Source organism: Salmo salar, chromosome ssa02, assembly GCF_905237065.1.
Source record: "Salmo salar chromosome ssa02, Ssal_v3.1, whole genome shotgun sequence".
Classification (NCBI taxonomy): domain Eukaryota; kingdom Metazoa; phylum Chordata; class Actinopteri; order Salmoniformes; family Salmonidae; genus Salmo; species Salmo salar.
The window spans coordinates 15,035,310-15,062,544 of NC_059443.1; the positions used below are offsets into that span (position 1 = coordinate 15,035,310).

Sequence of the window (27,235 nt, forward strand, 5' to 3'; positions counted from 1 at the left end):
TGGCTGTGTGTCTTATGGAGGTTGGCAGGGTGGCTGTGTGTCTCAGGGAGGTTGGCAGGGTGGCTGTGTGTATCAGGGAGGTTGGCAGGGTGGCTGTGTGTCTTATGGAGGTTGGCAGGGTGGCTGTGTGTATCAGGGAGGTTGGCAGGGTGGCTGTGTGTCTTATGGGGGTTGGCAGGGTGGCTGTGTGTCACAGGGAGGTTGGCAGGGTGGCTGTGTGTCTTATGGAGGTTGGCAGGGTGGCTGTGTGTATCAGGGAGGTTGGCAGGGTGGCTGTGTGTCTTATGGGGGTTGGCAGGGTGGCTGTGTGTCACAGGGAGGTTGGCAGGGTGCCTGTGTGTCTTATGGGGGTTGGCAGGGTGGCTGTGTGTATCAGGGAGGTTGGCAGGGTGGCTGTGTGTATCAGGGAGGTTGGCAGGGTGGCTGTGTGTATCAGGGAGGTTGGCAGGGTGGCTGTGTGTCTTATGGGGGTTGGCAGGGTGGCTGTGTGTCTCAGGGAGGTTGGCAGGGTGGCTGTGTGTCTTATGGGGGTTGGCAGGGTGGCTGTGTGTCTTATGGGGGTTGGCAAGGTGGCTGTGTGTCACAGGGAGGTTGGCAGGGTGGCTGTGTGTATCAGGGAGGTTGGCAGGGTGGCTGTGTGTCTTATGGGGGTTGGCAGGGTGGCTGTGTGTCTTATGGGGGGTTGGCAGGGTGGCTGTGTGTCTTATGGAGGTTGGCAGGGTGGCTGTGTGTCTCAGGGAGGTTGGCAGGGTGGCTGTGTGTCTTATGGGGGTTGGCAGGGTGGCTGTGTGTCTTATGGAGGTTGGCAGGGTGGCTGTGTGTATCAGGGAGGTTGGCAGGGTGCCTGTGTGTCTTATGGGGGTTGGCAGGGTGGCTGTGTGTATCAGGGAGGTTGGCAGGGTGGCTGTGTGTCTTATGGGGGTTGGCAGGGTGGCTGTGTGTCACAGGGAGGTTGGCAGGGTGGCTGTGTGTCACAGGGAGGTTGGCAGGGTGGCTGTGTGTCTTATGGGGGTTGGCAGGGTGGCTGTGTGTCACAGGGTGGTTGGCAGGGTGGCTGTGTGTCTTATGGAGGTTGGCAGGGTGGCTGTGTGTCTTATGGAGGTTGGCAGGGTGGCTGTGTGTCTTATGGAGGTTGGCCGGGGGGGCGGGCCATTACCTTGGTGTCAACGCGTAGCAGGAACTGAACGAGTCCTTTGATTGGTCCAGGCATGATGGCGTCCTGTCGCTCACGGCCAAACTTCTCCAGTCCTACCCACCATGACGACAGAGTCTTCTCAGCGAATCGCTTCAGACCAAAATGTACCACCAGCTTCTTCAACACCCACACTACAACACACACACACACACAGACACAATGTTATGCATTTGTGTGTGTGTGTGTGTGTGTGTGTGTGTGTGTGTGTGTGTGTGTGTGTGTGTGTGTGTGTGTGTGTGCGTGCGTGCCTGGGTCGTGTGAGTGCTTGGGTCAGTGTGTGTGTCTGTCTGTGTAAGTCTCTGTGTGTAAGTGTGTGTGAGTGTTTGAGATATTACCAGCCACTGGGATAGGCAGTAATTGTAGCATCCAGAGATTGAGCCAGACTTGGACCAGTACAAAAGCCCAGGCCAGCAGGACAAAGTAGATATCACTGGCTCTTTGGGACCCCTTCTTCTGGAAGAGACCCCCCAGCTCAGGACGGCCCTGACGGGGGAACGGGAAGACAGAGGGGGGACCGGAAGGGCCAGGGCCCACAGAGTCCACCCCATCTACAGAGAGAGAGGAGGGGGGAGATGAGGAAAGGAGGGGGTGAGGAGAGGAGAGATGAGAGGAGTTAAGCCATTGTGACAGTCAAGACAATGAAGTAGATTTGGATTGAAAACGTGATAGAAAGGGTGAGAAAGTGGTCATTAAATCAGTCCAAACCTTCAACATCTATTGAATTAATGTAGAATTAAGACTTAGAGAGCTTTTTGTGGCTGATGGTTAGTTACTGCGGTACAACGCCTATGTGTGGTGTATGTGTATGTGTGTGTGTGCGTGCGTGCGTGCGGTGTGTGTGTGTGTGTGTGTGTGTGTGTGCGTGCGTGCGTGCGTGCGTGCGTGCGTGCGTGTCTGTGTGTGTGCGTGCGTGCGTGCGTGCGTGCGGTGTGTCTGTGTGTGTGTGTGTGTGTGTGTGTGTGTGTGTGTGTGTGTGTGTGTGCGTGCGGTGTGTGTGTGTGTGTGTGTGTGTGTGTGTGTGTGCGTGCGTGCGTGCGTGCGTGCGTGTGTGTGTGTGCGTGCGTGTGTGTGTGTGTGTGTGTGTGTGTGTGTGTGTGTGTGTGTGCGTGCGTGTGTGTGTGTGTGTGTGTGTGTGTGTGTGTGTGTGTGTGTGTGTGTGTGTGTTATCTGACCTGCGGAGACACTGCTGCTGCTGGTCTCTCTCTCGGGGCCCAGGTGGAGGTTACTACAGGAGATGGCCATGTAGATGGTGTTAGCAGCGAACGACAACACCTGTCCTGACAGCTCACCTGAGTTACCAGGGACAGGTGGTTTCTCTTGAGAGCCCACGATGAGGAGCGTGACCACGATTACAAACACAGGAACTCTCCATGAGCCAGTCAGAGACACTAGAGAGAGAGGCATGAGGGAGAGGGGGGGGGGGGTATATGGTGAGAGGGGCGTATGGCAGTGTGATGAATAATGAACAGTAAACTCCTTTTGAAACTACATCAGAATGTACTACTACCCCCCCTGTAAATACCTCTGTCCTAGCAGTGCTTCAGCTCTCATCAGAATGTACTACTACCACCCTGTAAATACCTCTGTCCTAGCAGTACTTCAGCTCTCATCAGAATGTACTACTACCCCCCCTGTAAATACCTCTGTCCTAGCAGTGCTTCAGCTCTCATCAGAATGTACTACTACCACCCTGTAAATACCTCTGTCCTAGCAGTACTTCAGCTCTCATCAGAATGTACTACTACCCCCCCTGTAAATACCTCTGTCCTAGCAGTGCTTCAGCTCTCATCAGAATGTACTACTACCCCCCTGTAAATACCTCTGTCCTAGCAGTGCTTCAGCTCTCATCAGAATGTACTACTACCCCCCTGTAAATACCTCTGTCCTAGCAGTGCTTCAGCTCTCATCAGAATGTACTACTACCCCCCTGTAAATACCTCTGTCCTAGCAGTGCTTCAGCTCTCATCAGAATGTACTACTACCTCCCCTGTAAATACCTCTGTCCTAGCAGTGCTTCAGCTCTCATCAGAATGTACTACTAACCCCCTGTAAATACCTCTGTCCTAGCAGTGCTTCAGCTCTCATCAGAATGTACTACTACCTCCCTGTAAATACCTCTGTCCTAGCAGTGCTTCAGCTCTCATCAGAATGTACTACTAACCCCCTGTAAATGCCTCTGTCCTAGCAGTACTTCAGCTCTCATCAGAATGTACTACTACCCCCCCTGTAAATACCTCTGTCCTAGCAGTGCTTCAGCTCTCATCAGAATGTACTACTACCCCCCCTGTAAATACCTCTGTCCTAGCAGTGCTTCAGCTCTCATCAGAATGTACTACTACCCCCCCTGTAAATACCTCTGTCCTAGCAGTGCTTCAGCTCTCATCAGAATGTACTACTACCCCCCCTGTAAATACCTCTGTCCTAGCAGTGCTTCAGCTCTCATCAGAATGTACTACTACCCCCCTGTAAATACCTCTGTCCTAGCAGTGCTTCAGCTCTCATCAGAATGTACTACTAACCCCCTGTAAATACCTCTGTCCTAGCAGTGCTTCAGCTCTCATCAGAATGTACTACTACCTCCCCTGTAAATACCTCTGTCCTAGCAGTGCTTCAGCTCTCATCAGAATGTACTACTACCCCCCCTGTAAATACCTCTGTCCTAGCAGTGCTTCAGCTCTCATCAGAATGTACTACTACCCCCCCTGTAAATACCTCTGTCCTAGCAGTGCTTCAGCTCTCATCAGAATGTACTACTACCCCCCCTGTAAATACCTCTGTCCTAGCAGTGCTTCAGCTCTCATCAGAATGTACTACTACCCCCCCTGTAAATACCTCTGTCCTAGCAGTGCTTCAGCTCTCATCAGAATGTACTACTACCCCCCCTGTAAATACCTCTGTCCTAGCAGTCCTTCAGCTCTCATCAGAATGTACTACTACCCCCCCTGTAAATACCTCTGTCCTAGCAGTGCTTCAGCTCTCATCAGAATGTACTACTACCCCCCTGTAAATACCTCTGTCCTAGCAGTGCTTCAGCTCTCATCAGAATGTACTACTACCCCCCTGTAAATACCTCTGTCCTAGCAGTGCTTCAGCTCTCATCAGAATGTACTACTAACCCCCTGTAAATACCTCTGTCCTAGCAGTGCTTCAGCTCTCATCAGAATGTACTACTACCCCCCTGTAAATACCTCTGTCCTAGCAGTGCTTCAGCTCTCATCAGAATGTACTACTACCCCCCCCTGTAAATACCTCTGTCCTAGCAGTCCTTCAGCTCTCATCAGAATGTACTACTACCCCCTGTAAATACCTCTGTCCTAGCAGTGCTTCAGCTCTCATCAGAATGTACTACTACCCCCCCTGTAAATACCTCTGTCCTAGCAGTGCTTCAGCTCTCATCAGAATGTACTACTACCCCCCTGTAAATACCTCTGTCCTAGCAGTGCTTCAGCTCTCATCAGAATGTACTACTACCCCCCTGTAAATACCTCTGTCCTAGCAGTGCTTCAGCTCTCATCAGAATGTACTACTACCCCCCCTGTAAATACCTCTGTCCTAGCAGTGCTTCAGCTCTCATCAGAATGTACTACTACCCCCCCTGTAAATACCTCTGTCCTAGCAGTGCTTCAGCTCTCATCAGAATGTACTACTACCCCCCTGTAAATACCTCTGTCCTAGCAGTGCTTCAGCTCTCATCAGAATGTACTACTACCCCCCTGTAAATACCTCTGTCCTAGCAGTGCTTCAGCTCTCATCAGAATGTACTACTACCCCCTGTAAATACCTCTGTCCTAGCAGTGCTTCAGCTCTCATCAGAATGTACTACTACCCCCCTGTAAATACCTCTGTCCTAGCAGTGCTTCAGCTCTCATCAGAATGTACTACTACCCCCCCTGTAAATACCTCTGTCCTAGCAGTGCTTCAGCTCTCATCAGAATGTACTACTACCCCCCCTGTAAATACCTCTGTCCTAGCAGTGCTTCAGCTCTCATCAGAATGTACTACTACCCCCCTGTAAATACCTCTGTCCTAGCAGTGCTTCAGCTCTCATCAGAATGTACTACTACCCCCCTGTAAATACCTCTGTCCTAGCAGTGCTTCAGCTCTCATCAGAATGTACTACTACCCCCCCTGTAAATACCTCTGTCCTAGCAGTGCTTCAGCTCTCATCAGAATGTACTACTACCCCCCTGTAAATACCTCTGTCCTAGCAGTGCTTCAGCTCTCATCAGAATGTACTACTACCCCCCTGTAAATACCTCTGTCCTAGCAGTGCTTCAGCTCTCATCAGAATGTACTACTACCCCCCTGTAAATACCTCTGTCCTAGCAGTGCTTCAGCTCTCATCAGAATGTACTACTACCCCCCCCTGTAAATACCTCTGTCCTAGCAGTGCTTCAGCTCTCATCAGAATGTACTACTACCCCCCTGTAAATACCTCTGTCCTAGCAGTGCTTCAGCTCTCATCAGAATGTACTACTACCCCCCCTGTAAATACCTCTGTCCTAGCAGTGCTTCAGCTCTCATCAGAATGTACTACTACCCCCCCTGTAAATACCTCTGTCCTAGCAGTGCTTCAGCTCTCATCAGAATGTACTACTACCCCCCTGTAAATACCTCTGTCCTAGCAGTGCTTCAGCTCTCATCAGAATGTACTACTACCCCCCCTGTAAATACCTCTGTCCTAGCAGTGCTTCAGCTCTCATCAGAATGTACTACTACCCCCCTGTAAATACCTCTGTCCTAGCAGTGCTTCAGCTCTCATCAGAATGTACTACTACCCCCCTGTAAATACCTCTGTCCTAGCAGTGCTTCAGCTCTCATCAGAATGTACTACTACCCCCCCTGTAAATACCTCTGTCCTAGCAGTGCTTCAGCTCTCATCAGAATGTACTACTACCCCCCTGTAAATACCTCTGTCCTAGCAGTGCTTCAGCTCTCATCAGAATGTACTACTACCCCCCTGTAAATACCTCTGTCCTAGCAGTGCTTCAGCTCTCATCAGAATGTACTACTACCCCCCCTGTAAATACCTCTGTCCTAGCAGTGCTTCAGCTCTCATCAGAATGTACTACTACCCCCCTGTAAATACCTCTGTCCTAGCAGTGCTTCAGCTCTCATCAGAATGTACTACTACCCCCCCTGTAAATACCTCTGTCCTAGCAGTGCTTCAGCTCTCATCAGAATGTACTACTACCCCCCTGTAAATACCTCTGTCCTAGCAGTGCTTCAGCTCTCATCAGAATGTACTACTACCCCCCCTGTAAATACCTCTGTCCTAGCAGTGCTTCAGCTCTCATCAGAATGTACTACTACCCCCCTGTAAATACCTCTGTCCTAGCAGTGCTTCAGCTCTCATCAGAATGTACTACTACCCCCCCTGTAAATACCTCTGTCCTAGCAGTGCTTCAGCTCTCATCAGAATGTACTACTACCCCCCTGTAAATACCTCTGTCCTAGCAGTGCTTCAGCTCTCATCAGAATGTACTACTACCCCCCTGTAAATACCTCTGTCCTAGCAGTGCTTCAGCTCTCATCAGAATGTACTACTACCCCCCTGTAAATACCTCTGTCCTAGCAGTGCTTCAGCTCTCATCAGAATGTACTACTACCCCCCTGTAAATACCTCTGTCCTAGCAGTGCTTCAGCTCTCATCAGAATGTACTACTACCCCCCTGTAAATACCTCTGTCCTAGCAGTGCTTCAGCTCTCATCAGAATGTACTACTACCCCCCCTGTAAATACCTCTGTCCTAGCAGTGCTTCAGCTCTCATCAGAATGTACTACTACCCCCCTGTAAATACCTCTGTCCTAGCAGTGCTTCAGCTCTCATCAGAATGTACTACTACCCCCCTGTAAATACCTCTGTCCTAGCAGTGCTTCAGCTCTCATCAGAATGTACTACTACCCCCCCTGTAAATACCTCTGTCCTAGCAGTGCTTCAGCTCTCATCAGAATGTACTACTACCCCCCTGTAAATACCTCTGTCCTAGCAGTGCTTCAGCTCTCATCAGAATGTACTACTACCCCCCCTGTAAATACCTCTGTCCTAGCAGTGCTTCAGCTCTCATCAGAATGTACTACTACCCCCCTGTAAATACCTCTGTCCTAGCAGTGCTTCAGCTCTCATCAGAATGTACTACCCCCCCTGTAAATACCTCTGTCCTAGCAGTGCTTCAGCTCTCATCAGAATGTACTACTACCCCCCCTGTAAATACCTCTGTCCTAGCAGTCCTTCAGCTCTCATCAGAATGTACTACTACCCCCTGTAAATACCTCTGTCCTAGCAGTGCTTCAGCTCTCATCAGAATGTACTACTACCCCCCTGTAAATACCTCTGTCCTAGCAGTGCTTCAGCTCTCATCAGAATGTACTACTACCCCCCCTGTAAATACCTCTGTCCTAGCAGTGCTTCAGCTCTCATCAGAATGTACTACTACCCCCCTGTAAATACCTCTGTCCTAGCAGTGCTTCAGCTCTCATCAGAATGTACTACTACCCCCCTGTAAATACCTCTGTCCTAGCAGTGCTTCAGCTCTCATCAGAATGTACTACTACCCCCCTGTAAATACCTCTGTCCTAGCAGTGCTTCAGCTCTCATCAGAATGTACTACTACCCCCCTGTAAATACCTCTGTCCTAGCAGTGCTTCAGCTCTCATCAGAATGTACTACTACCCCCCTGTAAATACCTCTGTCCTAGCAGTGCTTCAGCTCTCATCAGAATGTACTACACCCCCCTGTAAATACCTCTGTCCTAGCAGTGCTTCAGCTCTCATCAGAATGTACTACTACCCCCCTGTAAATACCTCTGTCCTAGCAGTCCTTCAGCTCTCATCAGAATGTACTACTACCCCCCCTGTAAATACCTCTGTCCTAGCAGTGCTTCAGCTCTCATCAGAATTTACTACTACCCCCCTGTAAATACCTCTGTCCTAGCAGTGCTTCAGCTCTCATCAGAATGTACTACTACCCCCCCTGTAAATACCTCTGTCCTAGCAGTGCTTCAGCTCTCATCAGAATGTACTACTACCCCCCCTGTAAATACCTCTGTCCTAGCAGTGCTTCAGCTCTCATCAGAATGTACTACTACCCCCCCTGTAAATACCTCTGTCCTAGCAGTGCTTCAGCTCTCATCAGAATGTACTACTACCCCCCTGTAAATACCTCTGTCCTAGCAGTCCTTCAGCTCTCATCAGAATGTACTACCCCCCCCTGTAAATACCTCTGTCCTAGCAGTGCTTCAGCTCTCATCAGAATGTACTACTACCCCCCCTGTAAATACCTCTGTCCTAGCAGTCCTTCAGCTCTCATCAGAATGTACTACTACCCCCCTGTAAATACCTCTGTCCTAGCAGTGCTTCAGCTCTCATCAGAATGTACTACTACCTCCCCTGTAAATACCTCTGTCCTAGCAGTGCTTCAGCTCTCATCAGAATGTACTACTACCCCCCTGTAAATACCTCTGTCCTAGCAGTGCTTCAGCTCTCATCAGAATGTACTACTACCCCCCTGTAAATACCTCTGTCCTAGCAGTGCTTCAGCTCTCATCAGAATGTACTACTACCCCCCTGTAAATACCTCTGTCCTAGCAGTGCTTCAGCTCTCATCAGAATGTACTACTACCCCCCTGTAAATACCTCTGTCCTAGCAGTGCTTCAGCTCTCATCAGAATGTACTACTACCCCCTGTAAATACCTCTGTCCTAGCAGTGCTTCAGCTCTCATCAGAATGTACTACCCCCCCCTGTAAATACCTCTGTCCTAGCAGTGCTTCAGCTCTCATCAGAATGTACTACTACCCCCCTGTAAATACCTCTGTCCTAGCAGTCCTTCAGCTCTCATCAGAATGTACTACTACCCCCCTGTAAATACCTCTGTCCTAGCAGTGCTTCAGCTCTCATCAGAATGTACTACTACCCCCCTGTAAATACCTCTGTCCTAGCAGTGCTTCAGCTCTCATCAGAATGTACTACTAACCCCCTGTAAATACCTCTGTCCTAGCAGTGCTTCAGCTCTCATCAGAATGTACTACCCCCCCCTGTAAATACCTCTGTCCTAGCAGTGCTTCAGCTCTCATCAGAATGTACTACTACCCCCCTGTAAATACCTCTGTCCTAGCAGTGCTTCAGCTCTCATCAGAATGTACTACTACCCCCCCTGTAAATACCTCTGTCCTAGCAGTGCTTCAGCTCTCATCAGAATGTACTACTACCCCCCCTGTAAATACCTCTGTCCTAGCAGTGCTTCAGCTCTCATCAGAATGTACTACTACCCCCCCTGTAAATACCTCTGTCCTAGCAGTGCTTCAGCTCTCATCAGAATGTACTACTAACCCCCTGTAAATACCTCTGTCCTAGCAGTCCTTCAGCTCTCATCAGAATGTACTACTAACCCCCTGTAAATACCTCTGTCCTAGCAGTGCTTCAGCTCTCATCAGAATGTACTACCCCCCCCTGTAAATACCTCTGTCCTAGCAGTGCTTCAGCTCTCATCAGAATGTACTACTACCCCCCCTGTAAATACCTCTGTCCTAGCAGTCCTTCAGCTCTCATCAGAATGTACTACTACCCCCCCTGTAAATACCTCTGTCCTAGCAGTGCTTCAGCTCTCATCAGAATGTACTACTACCCCCCCTGTAAATACCTCTGTCCTAGCAGTACTTCAGCTCTCATCAGAATGTACTACCCCCCCCTGTAAATACCTCTGTCCTAGCAGTGCTTCAGCTCTCATCAGAATGTACTACTACCCCCCTGTAAATACCTCTGTCCTAGCAGTGCTTCAGCTCTCATCAGAATGTACTACTACCCCCCCTGTAAATACCTCTGTCCTAGCAGTGCTTCAGCTCTCATCAGAATGTACTACTACCCCCGCTGTAAATACCTCTGTCCTAGCAGTCCTTCAGCTCTCATCAGAATGTACTACCCCCCTGTAAATACCTCTGTCCTAGCAGTGCTTCAGCTCTCATCAGAATGTGCTACTACCCCCCCTGTAAATACCTCTGTCCTAGCAGTCCTTCAGCTCTCATCAGAATGTACTACCCCCCCTGTAAATACCTCTGTCCTAGCAGTGCTTCAGCTCTCATCAGAATGTACTACTACCCCCCCCTGTAAATACCTCTGTCCTAGCAGTCCTTCAGCTCTCATCAGAATGTACTACTACCCCCCTGTAAATACCTCTGTCCTAGCAGTGCTTCAGCTCTCATCAGAATGTACTACTACCTCCCCTGTAAATACCTCTGTCCTAGCAGTGCTTCAGCTCTCATCAGAATGTACTACTACCCCCCTGTAAATACCTCTGTCCTAGCAGTGCTTCAGCTCTCATCAGAATGTACTACTACCCCCCCTGTAAATACCTCTGTCCTAGCAGTGCTTCAGCTCTCATCAGAATGTACTACTACCCCCCTGTAAATACCTCTGTCCTAGCAGTGCTTCAGCTCTCATCAGAATGTACTACTACCCCCCTGTAAATACCTCTGTCCTAGCAGTGCTTCAGCTCTCATCAGAATGTACTACTACCCCCCTGTAAATACCTCTGTCCTAGCAGTGCTTCAGCTCTCATCAGAATGTACTACTACCCCCTGTAAATACCTCTGTCCTAGCAGTGCTTCAGCTCTCATCAGAATGTACTACTACCCCCCTGTAAATACCTCTGTCCTAGCAGTGCTTCAGCTCTCATCAGAATGTACTACTACCCCCCCTGTAAATACCTCTGTCCTAGCAGTGCTTCAGCTCTCATCAGAATGTACTACTACCCCCCCTGTAAATACCTCTGTCCTAGCAGTGCTTCAGCTCTCAGTATGTTTTAACATGTCAGCCTGAAGGTTAACACCCCCTCCCTCGCTCCCAGCACACAACCAGCTGTCTATTAATGCTGAAGACTAAATATCCTGAGACCACGGCCACACACTTGACCTTTATACGCTTCCTTATCTTATGATGGAACATAAATACCTACAAAGTTACCTCCACTCCCTCTCCCACTCCCTCTCTCACTCCCTCTCCCACTCCCTCTCTCACTCCCTCTCCCACTCCCTCTCCCACTCCCTCTCTCACTCCCTCTCTCACTCCCTCTCCCACTCCCTCTCTCACTCCCTCTCCCACTCCCTCTCTCACTCCCTCTCCCACTCCCTCTCTCACTCCCTCTCCCACTCCCTCTCTCACTCCCTCTCTCACTCCCTCTCCCACTCCCTCTCTCACTCCCTCTCCCACTCCCTCTCTCACTCCCTCTCCCACTCCCTCTCTCACTCCCTCTCTCACTCCCTCTCCCACTCCCTCTCTCACTCCCTCTCCCACTCCCTCTCTCACTCCCTCTCCCACTCCCTCTCTCACTCCCTCTCCCACTCCCTCTCTCACTCCCTCTCTCACTCCCTCTCCCACTCCCTCTCCCACTCCCTCTCCCTCTCCCTCTCCCTCCCACTCCCTCCCACTCCCTCTCCCTCCCACTCCCTCCCACTCCCTCTCCCACTCCCTCTCTCACTCCCTCTCCCACTCCCTCTCTCACTCCCTCTCCCACTCCCTCTCCCACTCCCTCTCCCTCCCACTCCCTCTCCCACTCCCTCTCTCACTCCCTCTCCCACTCCCTCTCTCACTCCCTCTCCCACTCCCTCTCCCACTCCCTCTCCCTCCCACTCCCTCTCCCACTCCCTCTCTCACTCCCTCTCCCACTCCCTCTCTCACTCCCTCTCCCACTCCCTCTCTCACTCCCTCTCCCACTCCCTCTCCCACTCCCTCTCCCTCCCACTCCCTCCCACTCCCTCCCACTCCCTCTCCCACTCCCTCCCACTCCCTCCCACTCCCACTCCTCCCACTCCCTCTCCCACTCCCTCTCCCACTCCCTCTCCCACTCCCTCTCCCACTCCCTCTCCCACTCCCTCTCTCACTCCCTCTCCCTCTCCCACTCCCTCTCCCACTCCCTCTCCCACTCCCTCTCCCACTCCCTCTCCCACTCCCTCTCTCACTCCCTCTCCCTCTCCCACTCCCTCTCCCACTCCCTCTCCCACTCCCTCTCCCACTCCCTCTCTCACTCCCTCTCCCTCTCCCACTCCCTCTCGCACTCCCTCTCCCTCCCACTCCCTCTCCCACTCCCTCTTCCACTCCCTCTCTCCCTCCCTCTTCCACTCCCTCTTCCACTCCCTCTTCCACTCCCTCTTCCACTCCCTCTTCCACTCCCCTGTCTGTATCCAGGTAGAAGAATAGAACATGTTGTCCAGACAGGTACAGGCATGGCTCTCACTCACATAGCTCCTCCTCTCTCTCCCTCCTCTCTCTCTCTCCCTCCCTCCCTCTCTCCCCCTCTCCTCACCCAGGTAGAAGAGTAGTATGGTCCAGACAGGTACAGGCATGGCTCTCACTCACATAGCTCCTCCTCTCTCTCTCTCCCTCCCTCTCTCCCCCTCTCCTCACCCAGGTAGAAGAGTAGTATGGTCCAGACAGGTACAGGCATGGCTCTCACTCACATAGCTCCTCCTCTCTCTCTCTCTCTCCCTCCCTCTCTCCCCCTCTCCTCACCCAGGTAGAAGAGTAGTATGGTCCAGACAGGTACAGGCATGGCTCTCGCTCACATAGCTCCTCCTCTCTCTCTCTCCCTCCCTCCCTCTCTCCCCCTCTCCTCACCCAGGTAGAAGAGTAGTATGGTCCAGACAGGTACAGACATAGTTCTCAGGTATCTCTCTGTACCGGGGCTCCATTTGCAGACTACAGCCAGTACATACCCCAACACCACTGTCATCACCTAGAGAGAGGAAGACAGGAAGATAGAAGATGGGGGAGGGGTAGAGCGAGAGAGAGGGACAGAGAGAGGGAGAAGATGAGGGAGGGAGTAGAGAGAGAGAGAGGGGGACAGAGAGAGAGGGGGGCAGAGAGAGAGAAGATGATGGAGGGAGTAGAGAGAGAGGGAGACAGAGGGAAGATGAGGGAGGGAGTAGAGAGAGAGAGAGAAGATGAGGGAGGGAGTAGAGAGACAGAGAGAATATGAGAGAGGGAGTAGAAAGAGAGAGAGAAGATGAGGGAGGGAGTAGAGAGAGAGGGGAGGACAGAGAGAGAGAAAAGATTATGGAGGGAGTAGAGAGAGAGAGAGGGGGACAGAGAGAGAGAGAAGATTAGGGAGGGAGTAGAGAGAGAGAAGATAAGAGAGGGAGTAGAAAGAGAGAGGGGGGGCAGAGAGAGAGAAGATGATGGAGGGAGTAGAGAGAGAGAGGGGGGGACAGAGAGAGAGAGAAGATGAGGGAGGGAGTAGAGAGAGAGAAGATAAGGGAGGGAGTAGAGAGAGAGATTAGGGAGGGAGTAGAAAGAGAGAGAGGGGGGGCAGAGAGAGAAGATGAGGGATGGAGTAGAGAGAGAGAAGATAATGGAGGGAGTAGAAAGAGAGAGAGAGGGGGGGCAGAGAGAGAGAGAAGATGATGGAGGGAGTAGAGAGAGAGAAGATAATGGAGGGAGTAGAAAGAGAGAGAGAGAGAGGGGGAAGAGAGAGAGAAGATAATGGAGGGAGTAGAAAGAGAGGGGGGACAGAGAGTGAGAGAAGATGAGGGAGGGAGTAGAGAGAGAGAAGATAATGGAGGGAGTAGAAAGAGAGAGAGAGAGAGAGAGAGAGAGAGAGAGAGAGGGAAGAGAGAGAAGATGATGGAGGGAGTAGAAAGAGAGGGGGGACAGAGAGAGAGAGAAGATGAGGGAGGGAGTAGAGAGAGAGAGGCACAGAGAGAGAGAGAAGATGAGGGAGGGAGTAGAGAGAGAGAAAAAGCAGAAAGTACTTTTATAAGAGTTCTTTATCTATTTTATAAAGAGTTTAAGGAAATACACACACACACACACAAAGCCAAGGCCTGTGAAAGGTCTCAGGAAATCTAAATGTAGTTAGCTGAGTACTTGATTCATGTAAGGGCTGCAGTCTTATCCCCTGCCCATCCATCCTGTTGTAGACTACAGTATTGGAAAAGCCTTTCTTATTGTTGTGGGGGCCTTCCTCCTTCAGCGTCAGTAGTGTCCCTGTCACTCACCCACACTGAGTGGAAGCAGTCCAGCGCGCTCCCGATGACGTCACACACGTGCCCGATGATCACCTGCATGCCAATGACGCTCCAGAACAGGTAAAAGAAGTAGATGAGTGGCGCGCCCGCCCCGATCACCAGCAGCACCGTGAGCCTCTCCAGCACCAGACCCCCCAGGAAATCCACTCCGTGGTTGAAACACCACACCGGGACCAGCAGCGTCCCCAGGAGTATCGGCGTCCCGGTGTCCTGCAGGCCGTTGAGCCAGGAGCGTCCCAACCGGGCTAGGGAGTGTTTGAATGGGTGGAGGAAGGTCCCGCAGAGAACGGCCCAGAGCAGTGGTCTCAGAAAGGCTTCCAGGATAAAGAAGACTAGCACAGCCGCTCCACAACAGATAGCCACGAAAATCATCGCTCCTGTGTTGTAGAAGGCCTGTTTGATGTTCTTGTCGAATTTGAGGGAGGAAGGCTGGCTGAGTAGCTGGCTCATCATGCCCACCGCTGGCTGGACGCTCTCGGAGAACGAGACGTAGTGAGGCCGGGCGGAACTAGGGGTTTCCGCGGGAGAGGAAGGAGCCGGCTCTGCCTCCGGCCCCGAGTCCTCCTCGTCTGCCATCTTCAATGATTCCGCTTCGGTCTGCGTCCTCCTGCGGATCCACCCACTACCACCACAGACGGAAGAAGGAGCGTTAGTTTCCAGTATGTTTGATACCGCTGCAACACATGAGGAACAACACAACACTAGACGTACTGGTGACGTAACAGTCGCAAGGTATGATGGGTATTGTAGCTGGTGCCAGACAGAACTGTGCTCGCTGCCTAGTTTGCTGCTAGTAGACTACTCTTTGGAATGCCCAGTTGAACTACACACAGAAACTTGAATAAACAGACCTTTGTCAGAGAATCACCACGAATTGAGGATGTCCGTGCTGTCACCTAGGAAATATGCAAAGTAATCACATATTTGCATAGCCTGTCATTACAATCTTTACAAAACAGGTAAAACTTCATTTTAAGTGCCCATATTAGAGTGTAATTACACTGTAACAAGTATTGTAGTTAACTGTATCAACCAATAGTTACACTGTAATAACTTCTACAGGTCTTCCCTGTGGCTCAGTTGGTAGAGCATGGTGTTTGCAACGCCAGCATGGTGTGTGCAACGCCAGGGTTGTGGGTTCGATTCCCACGGGGGGCCAGTACAAAAAGAAAAATGCATGAAATGAAATGTATGTATTCACTACTGTAAGTCGCTCTGGATAAGAGCGTCTGCTAAATGACTCAAATGTAAATGTAACTGGTAGTAATTGCGGTCTGTAATTACAGAGGTGTAACAATGAATCCTTGTTGCCATGCTTGCTACAAATGGGCAGGTTTCCACTAAATTCACCAATTTAGTGTTTTGTTTATTCTCAGCTGCATACAGTTACAACTGTCACAAAGGTTGTGATCCCTCGTGGATGCGCTAGGTGTCAGAGATATGATGCTCAATAGGCTCTAATTACTTACTCATGAATGTGCACTGTTGAAAAAAGATCTCCACTCAACTTTATTGCTAGCACTTGCCACTAAAATAAAGTGTACCATCTGGGTTCATTTGATCATCCCAGATGAGGAAAAACACACTATTTGAAAGCAAAGTACATGTAGTGTTTGCCTAAGTACAATGTAATTACTAGTTGTTACACGGGATTTAGCTAGTTAAAATAAAGTGTATCTTGAGGGGTATTTAGTTGTAATTAATGTGTACTTATACTGACAACCTGGCCCTCATTTTAAAGCTTCAGGAAGCGCAATCCAAGTGGGAGGATAAACACACTAGTACACAGAGTACATGTCATATTTGCATAAGTACAATGTAATTACTAGTTGTTACACAGGATTTAACTAATTAAAATGAAGCGTATCTTGAGGGGTATTTAGTTGTAGTTAATGTGTACTTATACAGTACACTGTACATCCTTACAACCTGGCCCTCATTTTAAAGCTTCTGGAAGTTTCACTTAATTTCTGTACCTTATTGTGAAATGAAGTGAAACTTCCAGAAGCTTGAGGGCCAGGTTGTCAGGATGTGTACTGTATAAGTACACATTAATTACAACTAAGTACCCCTCAAGATACACTTTATTTTAACTAGCTAAATTCTGTGTAACAACTAGTAATTACATTGTACTTAGGAAAACATTACATGTACTATGCTTTGAAGTAGTGTATTTTTCCACATCTGCGATACCACCCATATTAGATCCCAGTCAGTGAGGTTGACTTACTGATCTGTTCTGATCTGTTCTTACCAGTTAACCCAGATGGAACACTTTATTTTGGGGGCAGGTGCTAGCAACACCACTGAGTGGAGATGTAGTTAGAACAGTACACATTCAACGCTAAGTAATTAGAGCCTATTGAGCATCATATCTCTGACACCCAGCGCATCCACGAGGGGTCACAACCTTTGTGACAGTTGTAACTGTATGCAGCTGAGAAGAAGCGAAGCTCTAAATTGGTGAATTTAGTGGAAACCTGCCCATTTGTAACAAGCATTAATTGTTGCACCTCTGTAATTGCATACCTCAATTACTCCTAGTTACATGTTGTTGTTACACTGTAACTATGAGCTGTTACAGTTAACTACAATACCTGTTACACTGTAATTACACTGTAATAAGGATCTTTTTAAAATGAAGTGTTACCCAGATATCTGTAGTCTAACCCTATCCTCTATTATCTGGAATTATTTTGAATGTGCTGCTTTTCCAAAAATATGTCAATGCCCATTATTTGTTCCCAGCCCAGAGCGACCCACACAGATGTTGTATGGTTTGTTCCCAGCCCAGAGCGACCCACACAGATGTTGTATGGTTTGTTCCCAGCCCAGAGCGACCCACACAGATGTTGTATGGTTTGTTCCCAGCCCAGAGCGACCCACACAGATGTTGTATGGTTTGTTCCCAGCCCAGAGTGACCCACACAGATGTTGTATGGTTTGTTCCCAGCCCAGAGCGACCCACACAGATGTTGTATGGTTTGTTCCCAGCCCAGAGCGACCCACACAGATGTTGTATGGTTTGTTCCCAGCCCAGAGCGACCCACACAGATGTTGTATGGTTTGTTCCCAGCCCAGAGCGACCCACACAGATGTTGTATGGTTTGTTCCCAGCCCAGAGCGACCCACACAGATGTTGTATGGTTTGTTCCCAGCCCAGAGCGACCCACACAGATGTTGTATGGTTTGTTCCCAGCCCAGAGCGACCCACACAGATGTTGTATGGTTTGTTCCCAGCCCAGAGCGACCCACACAGATGTTGTATGGTTTGTTCCCAGCCCAGAGCGACCCACACAGATGTTGTATGGTTTGTTCCCAGCCCAGAGCGACCCACACAGATGTTGTATGGTTTGTTCCCAGCCCAGAGCGACCCACACAGATGTTGTATGGTTTGTTCCCAGCCCAGAGCGACCCACACAGATGTTGTATGGTTTGTTCCCAGCCCAGAGCGACCCACACAGATGTTGTATGGTTTGTTCCCAGCCCAGAGCGACCCACACAGATGTTGTATGGTTTGTTCCCAGCCCAGAGCGACCCACACAGATGTTGTATGGTTTGTTCCCAGCCCAGAGCGACCCACACAGATGTTGTATGGTTTGTTCCCAGCCCAGAGCGACCCACACAGATGTTGTATGGTTTGTTCCCAGCCCAGAGCGACCCACACAGATGTTGTATGGTTTGTTCCCAGCCCAGAGCGACCCACACAGATGTTGTATGGTTGTGTGATTCATTGTAAATTCATTAGATTGCAGATGAAATGTATGTTGCCTGAGGGGCACATGATGCAGCTGACAGAGCCATCAAATGACCCACAGGGATGAAAACAACATGTCGGTGTGTATTTATTATTGAACACAGCTTTATTGATAACAAAAACACTTGCACGTTAGACACTAGACACTGTTTCAGCGAGGAAGCATTTCCATGGAACACAACGGTTCAGTGAACGGTACAAATACAACTGGACTCTGTGCCATAGATTCCTTCAGCTTTAGGCCATATGCTGCAGGGCCAAGGCAAGCTGTCAGACAGAGCCCCCGTCCCTGGCTGTCATCATGTCCACTACAGCCTCAGTGCTGATGGGTGTGTTATTGCATATCTACAAAGGAATCATGCGCCATCAATCATACAGTCAGCTGCCCTATCGTCAGCAAACAGTTATCACACACACACACACACACACACCTCGCCACAGGCAAATGAAACATGACCTAGCATGTGGTGAAATAAAGCAGTCCTAAGAAAATGGACCCTCTCACACATAGAGAGAAAAGAGAACCCTGTCTTAATCATCAGCATGTAAAATGGCATTGTGGAAAACAGTATAGAGTTCAGTGTTACACAGTGAGACTGGGGCTGAAACAAACAAACAAAACATCTGTTCAACCACCTAGTCTTAGTTTCTGTATACAAATACTATAATACTACTACTACTAATACTGTATTTCCCCTGTGGAGAATGAGTGTTGTGTAAAGTATGGCTGCATACAGAAGCAGTATGTTTCAGCAGGATAATAAACTATGAGCTGTCTGCTTTTCTTTGGCTCACATCAATCTGGATGGTTCTCTCTAAGTGAAGTCTCTCTCCAGTCTCAGTAGTCTGTCCCAGTGTGTAATGTCTCCTTGTATCGTGTCCGTAGGTTCTTCACATATTCAGGGTCCAGTTGTGATTCGCCACATGTGTTGGAGTAATACTTGTTGTCAGGAGTGTAATACCTTACTGTCGTAAACATAAATACACTAAATGAAATACCTTACTAAAACTAAAGGTTATGCTACTGTTCTCTAGAAACACATACAGTATTTCAGATATTCTGACTAATGGGTTAGTGAATGTTGTTATGGTAGCACAATACAATTTTCAGAATGATTTGCAAGCTTCCTGATGAGTCCTCAATGTAAATTATATATAGTATCCTACTGTATATATTTATTAATATATATTTATAGTGTAATTCTGTGTAAAGAGCACCCTGCATTGAGGGTGTGGCAGACAGAAATACAATGTGAACTCTCAGTCTTATTGCTGTCTCTTTCCTCTTCTCTCCACTTCTCTCCTCGTCTCCTCTCATCTCTCCACTTCTCTCCTCGTCTCCTCTTCACTTGTCTCATCTCGTCTCTACTCGTCTCTTCTCTCCTCTTCTGTCCTCTTCTGTCATCTCGTCTCCTCTCTTCTCTCCTCTGGGTTAATTGGTCGTCTCTCCCCTTCTCTCTTTTGTCTCCTCTCTCATCTTCTCTCCTCTTGTCTTCTCTCGTCTCCTCTCATCTCGTCTGCTCTCCTCTCTCTCAGGGGGTGCCCATCAGCAGATAGAAGGTGAGGGCTACTATGAGCAGCAGACAGAAGGGTGAGGAGAACGTCTGGTAGGCTGTAGACGGCATGAAGATGTCCTCATATTTATAGATGCTGATCATGTGATCGGAGACTGGCGGAGCATCGTTGTCATGACGGGTGATGGAACCTGGAGGAGAGGAGGAAAGAGAAGAGTGGGGGAGGAGAGTAAGAGAAAAAGGGTAGGGAAATAATTTACATGTAAAGTGCATTCGGAAAGAGCACAGGTTTGGGAACTCAATCGAACATCTCTGGAGAGACCTGAAAATAACTGTGCAACGACGCTCCCCATACAACCTGACAGAGCTTGAGAAGATCTGCAGAGATGAATGGGAGAAACTCCCCAAATACAGGTGTGCCAAGCTTGTAGTGTCATACCCAAGAAGACTCGAGGCTGTAATCACTGCCAAAGGTGCTTCAACAAAGTAGTGAGTAAAGGGTCTGAATACTTATGTAAATGCGATATTTCCAGTTTCTTATTTTGAAAACCTGTTTTCGCTTTGTCATTATGGAGTATTGTGTGTAGATTGAGGAGGAAAAAACAGAATTTAATATATTTTAGAATAAGGCTGTAACGTAACACAATGTGGAAAAAGTCAAGGGGTCTGAATACTTTCCGAATGGACTGTACATACTAATAAACACACACATCCACTCTCTGCACACACACAATACCACACACACACACACAGTCCTTGACTGACCTTGTATAGCAGGCCCCCAGGCCAACAGGTAGAACCAGGAGAGATGCAGATCCACCAGTGTCTCCTCTCTAGGGACGTAGAGCGGCCGTTTGAAGCGGCAGGTCACACGGTTGTTGTCAAACACGCCCTCTTCGTCCCTGGCAGGATTCCTCTTGATCTCCTTGGCCCACTGGCCCACGTTGTAGAAGTGATGGATACGAACACGCCCATTATCGTCATGGACACAGCCCATCACGTCATCTCCTCCCTGAGAGGGGTAGGGGTGAGGAGAACCAATCAGCATGAAGGATAGGTTGACCAATCAGCCTTGTTTTTGTGATGTGCCTTTCGTGGCAGACTTCATGTGTACCAGATGTAGTAAAAGCCTGAGCTGACTCTGACCCAAAATGTCTGTAGAGGTGCTGTTGACTAACTAAGAGTAGGCTGTATCAAAACAAAGAAAGTCCCACACTCTATACAGTGCATTCGGAAAGTATTCAGACCCCTTGACTTTTTCCATATTTTGTTACGTTACAGCCTTATTCTAAAATTGATTGAATTAAACATTTCCTTCATCAATCTACACACAATACCCCATAATGACAAACTGAAAACAGGCTTTTTGATTTTTTTTGCTAAATTATTAAAAATAAAAAACAGAAATACCTTATTTACATAAGTATTCATACCCTTTGCTATGAGACTCTAAATTGAGCTCAGGTGCATTCTGTTTCCATTGATCATCCTTGAGATGTTTCTACAACTTGATTGGAGTCCACCTGTGGTAAATTCAATTGATTGAACATGATTTGGAAAGGCACACACCTGTCTATATAAGGTCCCACAGTTGACAGTGCATGTCAGAGCAAAAACAAAGCCACAAGGTCGAAGGAATTGTCCGTAGAGCTCAGAGACAGGATTGTGTCAAGGCACAGATCTGGGGAAGGGTACCAAAACATTTCTGCAGCATTGAAGGTCCCCAAGAACACAGTGGCCTCCATCATTCTTAAATGGAAGAAGTTTGGAACCACCAAGTCTCTTCCTAGAGCTGGGCGCCTGGCCAAATTGAGCAATTGGGGGAGAAGAGCCTTGGTCAGGGAGGTGACCAAGAACCCGATGGTCACTCTGACAGAGCTCCACAGTTCCTCCAGAGTTCCTCTGTGCAGCACTCCACCAATCAGGCCTTTATGGTAGATTGGCCAGACGGAAGCCACTCCTCAGTAAAAGGCACATGACAGCCCAGTTGGAGTTTGCCAAATGGCACCTAAAGGACTCTCAGACCATGAGAAACAAGATTCTCTGGTCTGATGAAACCAATGTTGAACTCTTTGGCCTGAATGCTAAGCGTCGTGTCTGGAGGAAACCTGGCACCATCCCTACGGTGAAGCATGGTGGTGACAGCATCATGCTGTGGGGATGTTTTTCAGCTGCAGGGACTGGGAGACTAGTTAGGATCGAGGCAAAGATGAACGGAGCAAAGTACAGAGAGATCCTTGGTGAAAACCTGCTCCAGAGCACTCAGGACCTCAGACTGCGGTGAAGGTTCACCTTCCAACAGAACAACGATCCTAAGCACACAGTCAAGACAACACAGGAGTGGCTTCGGGACAAGTCTCTGAATGTCCTTGAGTGGCCCAGCCAGAGCCCAGACTTCAACCCGATCGAACATCTCTGGAGAGACCTGAAAATAGCTGTGCAGCAACGCTCCCCATCCAACCTGACAGAACTTGAGAGGATTTGCAGAGATGAATGGGAGAAACTCTCCAAATACAGGTGTGCCAAGCTTGTAGCGTCATACCCAAGAAGACTCGAGGCTGTAATCGCTGCCAAAGGTGCTTCAACAAAGTACTGAGTAAAGGGTCTGAATACTTATGCAAATGATATATTTCAGTTTATTTTATTTTATAAATATGCACCAAAAAAAGTGCTTTGTCATTATGGGGTATTGTGTGTAGATTGATGACGGAAAAAACGATTTAATCCATTTTCGAATAAGGCTGTAACGTAATAAAATGTGGAAAAAGTCAAGGGGTCTGAATACTTTCTGAAGGCACTGTATATGCTCCCAACAATTGAATGGTTAAACCTAATAACATAATAACCTAATAACATAATAACATAATAACCTAATAACATAATACCCTAATAACATAATACCCTAATAACACAATAACCTAATAACATAATAACATAATACCCTAATAACATAATACCCTAATAACACAATAACCTTATAACATAATAACATAATAACCTAATAACATAATAACATAACAACCAAATAACATAATAACATAACCTAATAACACAATAACCTAATAACATAATAACCTAATAACATTATACCCTAATAACATAATAACATAATACCCTAATAACATAATAACCAAATAACTTAATAACCTAATAACATAATAATCAAATAACATAATAACATAACCTAATAGCACAATAACCTAATAACACAATAACCTAATAACATAATACCATAATAACATCATTGCAGAAATGTTGGTTATTAGGTTTACCCACTCAATTGTTGGAAATTTAGTGTAAGAACAGATCTCACGCATGCTCATACACACACACACACACACCTATGCCCGCACACACACAGATACGGTCCCTTACCATCTTCTTGTCTGAGGAGAAGCCTACAGCCACCCAGCCGTCAGTGTCAGCACTCATCTCATACTCCACGTCTGTCCCGATCCGCCGGTAACTCATGAAATAGTCACACGTCTCTGCATCACACCCCGGCTTCCCATACCTACACACACACACACACACACACACACAATTAAGAAATGTAACCTGATGTGCTCCCACATCTGCCAGAGAAACCCCTGGACACACACACACACACACTGACCTTATGCAGCCCTTGGTGACTCCACAGTCTACGACTTTGATCCTGGCGAAGGGATCCACAGGAGGGGCGGTGGGGAAGGGGTAGCCTGGAGAACACACACCACATAAGAAATGTTTAGGCTACTGACCTGCCTCTAGTCATCTTCTACAAGTTGTACCATATGTCATTTGGTGGGTTTCAGCCTAATGTGCATTCAGGGAAGCACAACTGCTCCTTCACGTTTCATAACAACATTGGGATAGTTTGAAATATGTTATTTTAGTTCATTTATTAAAATCTAATAATATACAACATTTAATGTGGTGAATGCTCGCCCATCTCCAGGCCGGCCAGTGAGAGCCAGAGCGGGGAGCTGCGGGTAGCTGGCGGTAGCTGGCCAGGGTCCTGATCTATGCATGAGTGGACTCGGGTAGAAGTAAGACACTGTACGCTCGGTCTGTCAACCTGCGCATCATCACATAAATAGCCAATTAATTACGAATTACGTCTCAACCACAGATATGTAGATGCGCCCTCTGATTTCCATCAAGAAAAGGCCTACACATAAACACTGCCTTGATGACCATGAAGGCCACAGTAAGCTACATTCCTCGTTCAGAAATGGTCTATCCTGTATCCCTTTCTCACCATCATCCGATAGATGTCTAGACTCCAGGAACTCCGAGGCGAACGTACTGTATGAGTCCTTATGGGGCTCCTTGTGGCCCGGCTCTCCGTGGTCTCCGTGGCTCGCCCGCAGTGCGCCTTCATCCGTGGGGCTCGGCGCTACCCCCCGCCAACTGCCCTGGACCAGGAGCACCGCCAGCTGCAGCAGGCTGCGCAGGAAAATCATGGCCAAAAAGGGAGTATAAAAACGGTCTAAAGGAGACAGAACTGAGACGGAATCATCATTGTTGGTTGTATTTGAGCATTTCTTTACGGAGCCTGATCACTGGACATCAATCGCATCACTACAGAATATTTTCAACGCGGTTGTTTAGTGTGTCGTAGGCTATTTCCCGTAGTGTGAATGGGCGCGAGAGGAGCGGGATCCAGTGCGGTCAAACGAATGAGCCTCGGTTAAACCAATCTGGAAGATTGTAACTGAAAGATTTGTAACTGAACCGATCTGTTTTGCCAATTCACCTAAATCTTGTGGGAAACGGAGACGTCCATAATAATCCAAGTGATTGGATTTAATGTTAAAATAATGTAATAATATCCCAGTTTAGGGATGAATGTGTCTGTTGTTGGTTTCGCCCGTCTCCTCTCCTCTCTCCTAATGGCCCATTACGTCCATGATAGAGCCAATCACTGCAGCGTCCAATAGGAAACCTCGATGTACACTCAGCATTATCAATCTATCGTTTAAATTCCCATTCAGCACTGTTTATGTAAACACAGATGCCAATTGAATAACAATATGGGGTAATGTATGGGATTTATACATTTATTATGCTGTAATGTCTGCTATGGTAGGTTGGTTTCTTATTCCTTTCTGTGATGTGAAAATATTCTAGAATCTACATTGCATTTTATTGTTGACAGCATTGATAACTCCCAAGGACTAAGGCCAAACTGCTGAAAAAAAGCAGGATACACAATTTACCAGTGGTTACAACTGGCTTTACAAGGATTGTGATTCTCAAATCTCACCCATTCTTCTTCTCTTGTCAATAATACAAAGATAATCATTTTAATTGTTTGTCTTTAATGCTTGTTTATTTATTGGTTAGAGAGGAACATTGAACCCAGAGCAGCTCACATCAGACATCTGAATTCATTACAGAATGCATGGTGGTTCCCTTACAAAGTGAAGAGCAGGAAGCCCTGGAAAGTGTTAGGGTTATCAGTATCATCAAAGAGCCCACTGCCTGAGGGGAGACTCATGTAGACCACATCTCCCTCCTCCAGCTCTAGAGACAATGCATTAGATATGTACTGTATGTATTATCCTCATCATTATTATGTTCCAGTATCCAGGCACACACCCAGGGTTTGCGATTTGCGGTAATCAAAGCGGTGAATCTGAGTAGACTCCTCTCACTGGTGCTGTTTCACACTTTTCCATTTTCCATCAGAGACATACAGTATGTTCAATTGTCATGATTCCTTTACCAACACCAGTCTTTGTGTGAACGAGTCTTTACCTGAACAGCTGTCGGCACGGTGACACACGGTTTCAGAGCTGGTCATGGGTGCACCTCAGCCACGCTCAAGGTCCTAAACGATATCATAACCGCCATCGATAAGAGACATTACTGTGCAGTCGCATTCATGGACCTGGCCAAGGCTTTCGACTCTGTCAATCACCACATTCTTATCGGCAGACTCAATAGCCTTGGTTTCTCAAATGACTGCCTCGCCTGGTTTACCAACTACTTCTCAGATAGAGTTCAGTGTGTCAAATCAGAGGGCCTGTTGTCCGGACCTCTGGCAGTCTCTATGGGGGTGCCACAGGGTTCAATTCTCGGGCCGACTCTCTTCTCTGTATACATTAATGATGTTGCTCTTGCTGCTGGTGATTCTCTGATCCACCTCTACGCAGACGACACCATTCTGTATACTTCTGGCCCTTCTTTGGACACTGTGTTAACTACCCTCCAGATGAGCTTCAATGCTATACAACTCTCCTTCCGTGGCATCCAACTGCTCTTAAATACAAGTAAAACTAAATGCATGATCTTCAACCGATCGCTGCCCACACCCGCCCACCCGTCCAGCATCACTACTCTGGACGGTTCTGACTTAGAATATGTCAACATCTACAAATACCTAGGTGTCTGGTTAGACTGTAAACTCTCCTTCCAGACTCACATCAAACATCTCCAATCCAAAGTTAAATCTATAATTGGCTTCCTATTTCGCAACAAAGCATCCTTCACTCATGCTGCCAAACATACCCTAGTAAAACTGACCATCCTACCGATCCTCGACTTTGGCGATGTCATTTACAAAATAGCCTCCAACACTCTACTCAACAAATTGGATGCAGTCTATCACAGTGCCATCCGTTTTGTCACCAAAGCCCCATATACTACCCTCCACTGCGACCTGTATGCTCTCGTTGGCTGGCACTCGCTTCATACTTGTCGCCAAACCCACTGGCTCGAGGTCATCTACAAGTCTCTGCTAGGTAAAGCCCCGCCTTATCTCAGCTCACTGGTCACCATAGCAGCACCCACTCGTAGCACGCGCTCCAGCAGGTATATCTCACTGGTCACCCCCAAAGCCAATTCCTCCATTGGTCGTCTTTCCTTCCAGTTCTCTGCTGCCAATGACTGGAACGAACTGCAAAAATCTCTGAAGCTGGAGACTCATATCTCCCTCACTAGCTTTAAGCACCAGCTGTCAGAGCAGCTCACAGATCTCTGCACCTGTACATAGCCCATCTGTAAACAGCCCATCCAACTACCTCATCACCATACTGCATTTATTTATTTATCTTGCTCCTTTGCACCCCGGTATCTCTACTCGCACATTCATCTTCTGCACATCTACCAGTGTTTAATTGCTATATTGTAATTACTTCGCCACCATGGCCTATTTATTGCCTTACCTCCCTTATCCTACCTCATTTGCACTTACTGTATATAGAGTTTTTCTACTGTATTATTGACTGTATGTTTGTTTATTCCATGTGTAACTCTGTGTTGTTGTATGTGTTGAACTGCTTTGCTTTATCTTGGCCAGGTCGCAGTTGCAAATGAGAACTTGTTCTTAACTTGCCTACCTGGTTAAATAAAGGTGAAATAAAGAAGAAAAAATAATTCTCACTTTCTTCACTGGTTGTGCTTATTCCTGCCTCTAGATGGCAGTATAGGTCCACCGTTCTAATATCTGGCACACAGTCAGTACTGTGCAATTGGTTTAGCCATAGTAATCACAAGGATTGTGTGCTAAAGTACAAAACGGTTATGTTAATGAAATAACCAACAGAAGACATAGATATGAAAACCAACCTTTATGATAACAGACTTTGTTTCATTTCATAAATTTCTAGCTGGGCAGACGGAGAGGGACTTGACTGAGTGAGACTGGGGAAGACTGGGGTAAAATCATAACCCACCTGTAGGTGTTGCTAGTGCAACACGTGAACAGGTTCAAATTGTCTCTGTCTCTGCAGCTGCTAAATCCACCATGTGTGTGAGTGTGT

General features: G+C 47.9%; 3 protein-coding genes across 4 annotated transcripts in view; 1 reads left to right on the forward strand and 2 right to left on the reverse strand.

The window, feature by feature from the left end:
- tmem245 (transmembrane protein 245) overlaps positions 1-14,979 on the reverse strand; it is an 87,855-nt gene extending 72,876 nt beyond the window's left edge. The window contains exons 1-5 of one of the 2 annotated variants that reach the window (XM_045712906.1): positions 14,184-14,979; positions 12,805-12,922; positions 2,368-2,583; positions 1,531-1,743; positions 1,157-1,326 (exon numbers count right to left, since the gene is read on the reverse strand). In XM_045712906.1, the coding sequence (XP_045568862.1) occupies positions 1,157-1,326; positions 1,531-1,743; positions 2,368-2,583; positions 12,805-12,922; positions 14,184-14,789 (1,323 nt within the window). In that variant the 5' untranslated portion in view covers positions 14,790-14,979. The remainder of the gene's footprint in view (positions 1-1,156; positions 1,327-1,530; positions 1,744-2,367; positions 2,584-12,804; positions 12,923-14,183) is intronic. The other variant, XM_045712907.1, reaches the window with a different exon arrangement.
- On the forward strand, positions 14,905-19,640 carry LOC123734544 (uncharacterized). Its single transcript, XM_045712921.1, has 3 exons — positions 14,905-15,172; positions 16,962-18,050; positions 19,507-19,640. The coding sequence occupies exon 2, from the start codon at positions 16,988-16,990 to the stop codon at positions 18,035-18,037; it is 1,050 nt and encodes a 349-aa protein (XP_045568877.1). The 5' UTR covers positions 14,905-15,172; positions 16,962-16,987; the 3' UTR covers positions 18,038-18,050; positions 19,507-19,640.
- frrs1l (ferric-chelate reductase 1-like) lies at positions 18,058-24,320 on the reverse strand. The gene is made up of 5 exons (XM_014184850.2): positions 23,728-24,320; positions 23,101-23,185; positions 22,860-22,998; positions 20,250-20,496; positions 18,058-19,675 (listed from the first exon to the last, which is right to left on the reverse strand). Exons 1-5 carry the CDS (start codon positions 23,930-23,932, stop codon positions 19,503-19,505), a joined length of 849 nt encoding a protein of 282 aa, XP_014040325.1. The 5' UTR covers positions 23,933-24,320; the 3' UTR covers positions 18,058-19,502.
- Positions 24,321-27,235: the final 2,915 nt, after the last annotated feature.

What these genes read in the sequence shown, in the direction of transcription:
- LOC123734544 (XM_045712921.1), top strand. Translation starts at nt 16,988, where the DNA reads ATGGTTTGTTCCCAGCCCAGAGCGACCCACACAGATGTTGTATGGTTT.
- frrs1l (XM_014184850.2), bottom strand. Translation starts at nt 23,932, where the DNA reads ATGATTTTCCTGCGCAGCCTGCTGCAGCTGGCGGTGCTCCTGGTCCAG. An exon ending in TAGACATCTATCGGATGATG is followed by an intron (nt 23,186 to 23,727) that starts GTGAGAAAGGGA and finishes TGTGTTCTCCAG; the next exon opens with GCTACCCCTTCCCCACCGCC. An exon ending in CTGGGGGCCTGCTATACAAG is followed by an intron (nt 19,676 to 20,249) that starts GTCAGTCAAGGA and finishes CCTCTCCTCCAG; the next exon opens with GTTCCATCACCCGTCATGAC.